Source organism: Brienomyrus brachyistius, chromosome 4 (genome assembly GCF_023856365.1).
Source record: "Brienomyrus brachyistius isolate T26 chromosome 4, BBRACH_0.4, whole genome shotgun sequence".
Taxonomy (NCBI): Eukaryota; Metazoa; Chordata; class Actinopteri; order Osteoglossiformes; family Mormyridae; genus Brienomyrus; species Brienomyrus brachyistius.
In genome coordinates this window covers 25,385,585-25,396,030 of record NC_064536.1, presented here as the reverse complement: position 1 = coordinate 25,396,030, position 10,446 = coordinate 25,385,585, and the positions used below count along the sequence as shown (strand labels likewise).

Genomic DNA, 10,446 nt, shown 5'->3' with positions numbered 1-10,446 from the left:
ACGTGAGCTATTTAGCCAAGCAGAGGTGCCTTTCAGTTTTAAACTACAGTAGTTTGAAGTGTCCTCACTGACATGGATCACTGTATCTGGTCAGCCTATACTTGAAAGGGTCTTTTTATACCCAATCATCTTATTGACCTGTTGCCAATTAACCTAATTAGTTGTAAAATATTCAACCAGGTATTTTGTTTTAGCATTACACAACTCTTCCAGTATTTTGTTGCCCCTGTCCCAACTTTTTTGAAATGTGTTGCTGGCATCAAATTCAATTGAATTCTAATTTTATTTACTTTTTTACAGCATCCCAACTATTTTGGAAATGGGGTGGTAATTATATAACAAATTTACTTTCTAGATGATACCCTGAAAAAAAGGATTGGATTCAATTTGTTGGATTAACAACCAACACTTGTTGGTGTTAATCAAATACATAATGATGATCTGATGTAAATGTATTATATTTATGCATAATTCATTGGATGAACTCAGTTGAATAGTGGACAGTGTTTCAACGCAACTAAAATGAATATTTTGAAAATTCTAAGTTGATGCATTCACTCTGTGTTCTGGGAACCTGTTTGAGTTAATCTCACAGAATTTTCTCATGTATGATAAACCAAGAGAATCACTTTAAATTTAATTTAAATTAGGTATATAATCTAATAGGAGCTGTGGTTTATTTCTCCCACCGTCCTAAAGAATACTGATCTTACTGCATATTCTGTTTATAATTTCAGCTGCTGTCATTCTTCCTGAAATTCAGTGCTGGTATGTTTGTTGATGTAAGTCTGTTTTTATTACTAGATATGGCCTTAAACACATGTAGATTACATCAGGGGAGTTGTGATCCCCTGGGCTGTGTACCTCTGGAACCACCCGCTCCCCTGTAGACTACTGTTGTTGGATATATATTTGCATAGTCCTGTGTTTGATGTATTATTTTAATCTGCAATGTTAAATAAGGCAAGAGTATAAAATCCCCAGATATAACTAGATATGTTTGATGCCGACTGCAGCCATAGGAATGTGTCTTGGTGGGATCTGCTCTAAGGTGCTGGGCAGCGACTGGGTGGGAGGCTTTGCCCTCCATGGAGTTCCATGATTCTATAAAGGTTATAGAAAGGAAAACCTATGCGTTCGTCCCCCTCCCACTTAGGCACCTCAGCCAAGAAAAATATGTCAGACGCGGATTACCACACACTCATGTCTCTGCTTGTGCTGTGGCTTGGTAGAAGGACATGAACGTGAATTCTGACTTCATATTCTTCATTGTTATTAAATCAATTTGCCTTTGCAAATTGCACATTATTTCCTCTTCTTTGCCACAATCTACAAGCCAGTCGTGACATTGGGAACCTCCATGCAACAACAGAGAAACTGTGTGCTGACTTACAAGCACAACCCTGCTTCTTCAAACCACACAACAGCAGCCTAAGCCCTGAATGACAATGCGGAGGCAGAATTGGACATGACACAGCAGGTAGGTGATACTGGACCTATAGAATTCTCCCACTGGGCAGCTTCTGTCGTTCCTGTCTTACCAGAGGGTGTCACTGCGTGTGTAGTGGGGATGACAAACTCCCAGGAACCACGCCGCCAGGTTGCATGCACACCCTCTACCACGGGAGGAGGATCCTTTTGCCTCATTGGCAGGTGGACAAACATTTACAAAGCTTTACATGAGTCACACATACCAGCAGGGATGGAATGGCAGCAAAAATCAGTTCAGGAATGTGCTGTCGGTGGGGAGCTTGCGATATTTTGCCATTCGCAATCATATATGCTATATTACACAGCTGTTTAGGATCAATGACTGGTCCTGACATGACTGACCCACCAGGAAAATTCCCAACCTTCCCACTGACTAGTCTGTGCCTGCATACCTGCAGCTGTCGTTTGATGAGGACTTCAAACAGTAAATACCTGCTAACATGTATAGATATTCTATCAAAATATGTGTCGATGCAGATTCTTAAAAACAAGACCGGCATAGAGGTAAAGAAAGCGTTTGAAAACATGCTCTCAGAAGGCAGGATCCACAAAAAGTGGCAAACAGATCACGGGACAGAGTTTAACATAACATTACGTAATCTTACCAAGAAACACAGGATAATACATTGTCACTCCCTCCTTGGCCACCCCCCCCTCCCCCCCCAGGGATCACAGCCAACGATTCCTATTCACTCAGGGAGACTCTACACACACACACCACACCCCAGGATCGCCTGTGATTTCATTCTGTGCAGCCACGCCTCTTCCCAGCTGTGGCGTGTGTTACTGGTTGTTCCCATTGCTTCTGTTCTGGAAGCATGTTGTGAAATCATGTTTTCTGAGAGTCCAAGCATTTGTTTCCCTGTGTACAATTCTGATTTTTTTTCTGCTTTTGTTGCTTCTTTCTTTTGTCTTGCCCTGTTTACTAATCGCATGACTGTTGCCTGTTTTCAGCAACTCTGATCACACCCAGGAATTTGGAAATTAATTTAGTCTTTTCTGGTATTGATCTGGACTGTCCAACTACGATTATCACCAGCTACAATAAATCTCTGCTTCCCAGGTTAGGTCCGCATTTGGGTTTTCTATTATGTGTATAAAGGTCAAACTCTCTAGCAAAGTCTTTAAACTCCTGGCATGAAAAATGAGGCCCGTTATCGGATACGACCTCATCCAGACAACCGCATCTCACAAACACTGCCTTCAGCTTGAAGATTACCTGTGAGGCAATGGTTGTTGGCAAATGGAATATTTGAAGGAATCTGGAGAAATAGTCTGACACCACAATGTTTGTTATGATCACACAGGTCAATAGTGAGTCTCTTCCAAGGCTGGTCAGTTAGAGGGGTTGAGAGCAGAGGTTCCTTTCACTGAGTAGGTTTCATCTCATAACACAACTGGCAGTATTGGACCTTGCGTTTGTTTACAGATGAGATGCCAGGCCACCATACAGTCATATAGGCCTGTTCTCTGCATTTTGTCAGACCTTGATGTTCATCATGAATGAGCATTTATTCAGCTTCCACGGGTCACAATCCCATTGAATTCAGTTCATTTTTTAAGGGGGACCAGAGGGTGTGCTCCAACTATAGGGGAAATCACACGCCTCAGCCTCCCTGGTAAGGTCTATTCGGGGTTCTGGAGAGGGTCCGTCCGATTGTCGAACCTCGAATTCAGGAGGAGCAGTGTGGAACAGTGGACCAGCTCTATACTCTCAGCAGGGTCTTGGAGAGTTTCCCCAACCAGTCTACATGTACAACCAGTACAAGACTTCCTTGCGGTTTGCAGATGGCTCTACTCCACCTATGATGTTGAAGCAGACATTGATGAATTGCGTTGGAAAACTTGATGCGCATGTGGCATTTCTAAGGGAGGAAGCAGCGAGGGATATGGAAATGGGCAACCCGACTACGCCACTCTGGGAATTTCACCCAGAGAATTAACACAGGAGTTGGCAACCCACTCCAATATAAAAAGGACAGATTTGTAATCACCACCTGAGAGACTTGAAGACCATGAACACTCCCTTTATTAGGGTGCTGTTTAGTTCGCACTCAAAGAAAAAAACCAAACAGCAAACAAATTACTTAATCACACCACAAATAGTGCAAATCAAATCATGTTAAAACACTCCAATTGTACAAAAAAAAAAAAAAAAAAAAAAAAAAAAAAACCCAAACCCAGCAGCTGTTATGGGGAGGGGAATGGGAGGCGAACCGTCAGAAAGTACTCCAAGGGGTCACCGCATCACATGGCGTAAGTACATCCACCCAAAGGGTGGGCTAAAAAGGCAAAGCGACCACGCACGCAGCCCAAAACAGATCCTCACCTCCCAACACCAAACCTCCACCACCGGCGCCCCACAGTTTACATCCAACACATTAATACTTAAAACCAATTAAAACACGAAACAAAACATAAAAACATCCGGGCAAAACAGCAGCAATTGTAGTGGCTTAGTTTTCCCGCCGATTGTCTGGCTCACGTCGGTCCAGGAACAGTCCAAGTCGCGATCCACTACAAATACAAACATTATTAGGCATGCCCCTACTACCCAAACATTGTTAGTAAAAGGAGACGAGACATACCTGGCAGATTACACGCGGTATTAAAAGGAAAACCTTAAAAGCAGGAGCAACCGCAAGCAGCTAGATATACCGAGCCCTCGCAACTGTAAAGAAATATACCAAAAAACACATTACAACGACCCATACAGCAAGCAAACGACGCCGTCCACTGGTACCCTACCTGCAGCGTTGGATATACCCACAACTTAAAAAAGGAGATACTGGCGCAAGGAAGTCACGTCACCGGTTACAGAGCAGTCACGCACGCAACCACAACCGGGTCCTATATATGCAGGCTGGCCGTAACAATTAACCAATCAGGTTAATTAAATTACCATGCCCCAACAAGATCGCACCCTCCAGCTCCACCCCATTACACGTATATCTTTAAAACCTCTGAAAGAAATGCAACCCAGAAGAAAATGACAGATTATTTTTTCTTCCTAATAATTTGCGTACAGTTCGACATAATGCTTTAGAACAGTGATTTTCAACCACTGTGCCGTGGCACACTAGCATGCTGTGAGAAATTATCCAATTTCACTTAATTGGTCTAAAAAACTTTTTGGAATTTTTTTTATTATTTGCAAATAATATGCCATTGTTGAGTGTCTGTGCTGTAATAGTTATGTATTCTAAACAAACAAAGCTATTTCAACAATACAGTGATCCCCGCTATATCGCGGATTTTTCCCTAATGCGTCACAGTTCTCTGCGTATCGCGTACCTTGCTTGTGGTCCGATTGTTTTCATTTTGTTTTAAGCCCTACGATGGCTCCCAGTCGTCCTGCATCTTCTAAGCCTTCTGCTAGTAGTGAGCCTAAGCACCAGAGGAAGAACTTGACCATTCAGGAGAAGGTAAAACTCCTGGATATGCTTCAGGAAGGAAAGCGTTACGTGGACGTCACTTGCTATTATCGCTTAAATGAATCAACGGTACGATACATCAAGAAGAATGAAAAGAATATAAGAGCCACCGCATCACATTCCTTTAATCAAACAGAAAGTAAGAGGGTGGGAACTCCTCGGAATAAAGCCATCGTTAAAATGGAATCACATACGTATACTTTACATATTATTATTATTATAAACATTATTCATTATTATTATTATTATTGTCATTATTATTATGTTAGCCCGACACAGGGACAGATTATGGGTTGTGTGGGCCCCTGGGCAAAACGTTTGCGAGGACCCCCCCCCCCCCCACCACCACCACCACCACCACCAACACCACCACCACAACCACCACAATTCAAGGGCCCTTGGCAGCCAAACGCCCTCCCTATAGGGTCAGGGGCCCTTGTAGGCAGAGGATCAAAGAATGTAGGCCCTCTAAAATAGACAAACGAAAATATATTGTTGATAAGCATTGCAAATTGTTTTGGGCTAGGGGCCCCATGGGCCCCCTGCACCCCAAGGGCCCCTGGGCAGTGGCCCCTCTGGCCCGGTCCGTAATCCGTCCCTGGCCCGACATCCACATATCATATGTGTTGTTTTAATACATTTACATGTGTTTAAATTGTGTGGGAGGGGTATTTTAAGGCTTAAACAATTAAAAAAAAATGTTTATTTATATGGTCTTTCTATATCGTGGATTTTGGTGTGGAACTCATCTTCCGTGATAGGCGGGGGATCACTCTACTCCCATTTTCCATGACATATCTGTCTGAGTTCTTCAAGCCTGGCTTATATAAAAACTAAAAACAGAGAGAGATTGAGAGCTGTTTACTGTAGGAAGAGCTTTGTGTCTGTCTGTCTTCAATTCCTGCCAGAATTATCAGGTTTGTGTTCATCCAAACAGGCTCAGGTTTCACACTGAGTGAGTAAATTGAGGGATTATTTTGTCATTACTGGGCTACAGAGTGTTATTTTGTAACACTTTTGGCTGGTGGTGTGTCATGGGATTTTTATAGTGTCAAAAATGTGCCGTGGCTCAAAAAAGGTTGAAATACACTGCTTTAGAACATCATTTAGTGTAGGGTATTAGAATGCCTCTTGTCATTTGCTATACATTCATTCACATTAGTAAGAATGGAAGATATGTGTGTTTGTGACATAACATGATTTTTGTTGAGTTTAGTTGGATGTACAGTACTACATGTACAGTATAATAATCTATAGCACAAGCTTTTCTGCTGGGGTGTTGCATGAGTAAATGGTGTCCTGTAGTTGTGTTATGGGCATACAGCAACTATGAATATAAGGGACTTTAAAGCAACCTTGAAGTCTGGTATAACTGGATTTTACTGTACAGACAGAAATAAATATTTAATGTACATATACAGGGGAGGAGAAAAGTCCCCCCATCAGGATTACATTACATTTTAATTGTCATTTTACATGTTTGTTCAGCTTGCAAAACCCAGTCATCTATTTTTCTGTAACATACGTCACACTTAAGACAGAGTAAAAAGGGTTATACTGGTTAAAAAGCAGAGATTTTACCTTTTTGCCAGGGAGAAGCAGCGTCATCTGACACTCTGATAAGGTAAAAATGATTCCTGCAGCACACAGTGAGCTATCCCAGCATGCACAGTGACATGGAGGAGACATAATGAACCCAAAACCCTGGATAGAGGGGTTCAGTGAATGAGGAGGTGAAGCTGTACAGGAGGGTCAGTCCATCAGAGGAGACTCTGTAGAAGGACAGAGTACCAGCCGCCTGGTCCAGATACACTCCTACTCTGCGGGAGCCTGAGGGCTTTATGGGTATGTCAGTCTGTTTATCATTGTGCTGGACAGAGTAACTGTCAGAAAGGCAGGTCAGCATCCATGACTTGTCATTGGCTCCAAGTGAAGAGCTAGCACTCTGTCCTTTCCTCTCTATTCCTTTATAAGTCACTGCTATATCAGCTCCACCTCCACTCCACTCAGCCTCCCAGTAACAGCGACCAGTCAGACTCTCTCTGCACAGAACTTGGTTACAGCTGTCAAATCGCTCTGGATGATCAGGATATGGCTGCTCTGCCCCCCGTGTCACCTTCCTGTTCCCCTCTGACAGAGACAGGAGTCTGTTTGCTGTGTTGGGGTCCAGCGTCAGCTGGCAGGAGTCTGTAGGCAAGAGGAAGAGCGATTAATCGAAGCCCAGCATCTCCATCATTATCACTGTCACCCCTCACACACTCACTAACACAGAACTCGCTCCAATACACACATTTTATTCCCAATATACTCATGTAGCCGCCCGAGTCTGCGGCGCTCCGGCTGCCCCCTGCGCTGTGAGACACGCCGCGCTGAGAGACTCGCTGAGGACCCAACAGCACTTTAGCATGCGCTCTATTATTCTGTACGATACATAAAATATAAAAACGAATCAGGAATTCAAGTATGTGAAATAGCTCAGGAAATGTCGGACACCCGCGCGACGCAGGCGGGAAAACGTGTGCTAAATTAAGTGCTAACAGAAAGACTGGGTCATCATCATTTAGTTAAGGTTCTCTATGTTACGTTCAGCAACTGAGATGCTGACTTAAATGAATAAACAGCTGATGTGGCAAAAATTTGCAGAACATTCTCAGGCAGTTGGTGCTCATAGCAAGCCTCGACAGACAGCTTCAGTCCATATCGGATGTACAAGATAGAGTTAAGGCTCTGCAATGATATCCAATTTCTAAGTTTATTTTTTACCACAGTGATCTGGCTGAATACTCTCTCTGCTTCAGCAGTTGAGTGGGTCAAGGACAACACAGACACAGCAGCCAGGGCAGGTTCCTGAAACGGGTTGATATCAGCCGCTTCCCTGAACTTACAAATCTCACTCCAGAAGTCCAGTGTGTTTTGTGTCTCATTCCATTTACTGAGAGGGATGTCACACCATTGCCGGACAATCTTGTCTATCTTTGCAGGGGAGTAGGCAAGGAGCTTGGATACTTTTACTATTTCTCCAGGGTTCTTATTGTACTTTAGAGTTTCCTCCACATTGAAAACTGACATGTGCTGCAATGCTTCAATGTTGTCTGGCAATCTCACCCTCAGCTCATTGGTGAGGGAGATGGTGAAGGCTACACACTGCTTTCTGACAGTGTTTTCATCCAAAGGGGCAAGGTGGAGCTCAGCTGCTTTTAACTCAAAAAGGTAACCGAGGTACGGTTTGGGACTGATGTATCCATCTATTGGCCCTTTGAGTACATCAACATTTATCAGCGGATTCAGGACCCAGCTGCCCGCAGACTTGATCAGGCTAACCAAGCTGTCGAGTAGCTTAAGAGGTTCTACCTGCTCTCCCTCAAAAGCCTTGATGGCCAACTGTACCTCACCCAGCACAGACTTAAAAAAAGTCAGATACAAGATGTTTTGTGGATCACTGTACAAGGAGTATAAAACCTCAGTCATATAGAAGTGACTTCGAAATGCAGTATAAGCTCCTCCCACTGGTCCAAAATGTACGTAACTATGGGATCAATGGAGAGCCAATGTGTGGTATAGACCTTGGATATCTGTAAGGGTTTCTCCCCACAGTTGATGGTGTTATATATGGCCTTGTAGACCTCCCTGTGCTTTGGAGACACTGAAAACCAGTTATAAGTCTCTCGTACCAAATACTTCACACTATGGGGGAGGGTGTTATTGGAAGCATGACTTACAGCAAGCTGCAGAGTGGCACACATAGCGAATAAGAAGCAGATCTTTGAGGCCATACTCCTCCTTCAGCACTTTACGGACCGCATTGTTAATCCCCTTCATAACAGAGGTATTGTCAGTCCCTATCCCCAGGAGTTTCTCTTTTGTAAGACAGAAAGTCACAACAGCACTGGCTGTAGACTCAGCATCTCCTCCCTCCAACTCAACAATCCCCAGAAATGTTGACACAATTGTCTGCTTGGTGTCACTAAAGTACCTTATTACAACACCAGGTACTTAGACACACATCTGTGGAACCATGGAGGAGGAGGCTGAAATGATGCGACCAAAGTTTTTAGAAAGTATGGTGCTAGAACACCATTAATAATTTCTGTACACATTGCCCTGTGCATTTTGAAGTGGGTAGCAGCAGTGGAGTCTGGGAAAGCAGCTCTACATGCTTCTCCAGTGTGATCACATGCCAGCATAGGACAGTGTTCAGCGATAGCAGCCTCATACACATATAACTAAAGAAATGTCTAAATGGTTAATGTTTTTAACCATTGATGGCAGTGTGGTTTGGGTGGAACTGTTTTGAGTTGTCGTGTATTTTTTATATCACTAAGTTTGGCATAGAAATCAGCCTTACAATACAGGCAGTTTGCCCGTGTAGCATCTCCAATACACAGCTTCAACCAGCCTTTGAATTCAGGGTTTAATTCCCACTCCTTTCTGTATTTCTGAGAGTACACTTTAGACTGAGACATGATGAATGTATATTGTTTGTCACAGAGAGGCACACACAGTGGACAAGGTAAGTGACTGAGACTGCATGAGTCAAATCGGTGATTTATTTTAGTGCAGTCATTTATTTTAGACAAAGAAAGTTTTACATTTACATCCCACCCTGACTTACCAGGGTAGAATCAGCTAGCGACGGCTTTGCACATGCGCGATTCATTTACAGTCTGGACACGGAGGGGTGAACATCTCCTGCTCTGACTGCAGCTGGGCGGGGTGACAACTGGTCTCCTGTGAGTGCTTTGGGATGGGTTAGGAGTCTCCAATAGTTTCCAATAACACTAGATAAAGTCGCTAGGTTTGTCACTAGTTGCTTTTTGAAAACGAGTCGCTAGAGGGATCTAAAAACTCGCTAAATATAGCGACAAAGTCACTAAGTTGGCAACACTAAGCTGAACCATACCGAGAGTCGCTAGATGTCACTAGATGATGTCACATGCTAATTTGCATATTTATGACGCCATTAAGTTTGCATTCATGTTCAATCAAGTGTCACCATATTCTGTTCTCTTTTCTCCTACTCTATACCCAATACTTACATAGGCTGCTGTATTTTAAATCAGCTCAAAATATTTAATTTATTATTACCTATTTATTACCTATTTTATTTATGTTTATTTATATTATTTACCACTGTACTGGAAGAATCACTGGAAAATCACAGGCTATACACATACCCACAAAACCATTTAATGTTGCAGTTACCTTTTAAACTATGTGCATATTTTCCAGGGATAAGTATGTACAGATCCTCCCTTACTTATGAATGAGTTATGTTCTGAATGGCTGTTCTTAACTTGAAATGTTCATAAGTCATTATTCAACATCATTTTAAGGGTATATGTATAGAGTTTAACTTTAGGTCTGTGAAAGTAGGATTGCAATGAGTATCCAAGCCCCAAAGCACACTAACTTAGTCGTTCACTAACTTAATTGCGAAAAACCAGACAGAAATAGACTTTTAAATTTTAGAGAAAAGACATTAACTGTTTTTGTTAATGTTTAAAGGTATAAAAACTTTAGG

General features: G+C 42.7%; 1 protein-coding gene across 4 annotated transcripts in view; it reads right to left on the bottom strand.

The window, feature by feature from the left end:
• Window positions 1–3,502: 3,502 nt before the first annotated feature.
• LOC125739882 (NACHT, LRR and PYD domains-containing protein 3-like) overlaps window positions 3,503–10,446 on the bottom strand; it is a 29,375-nt gene continuing 22,431 nt past the window's right edge. For 2 of the 4 annotated variants that reach the window (XM_049010416.1, XM_049010417.1), the window contains one exon: window positions 6,288–7,112. In XM_049010416.1, the coding sequence (XP_048866373.1) occupies window positions 6,580–7,112 (533 nt within the window). In that variant the 3' untranslated portion in view covers window positions 6,288–6,579. Of the gene's footprint in view, window positions 4,879–6,287; window positions 7,113–10,446 lie in introns of those variants that run through there. The other 2 variants (XR_007397361.1, XR_007397362.1) reach the window with 2 other exon arrangements.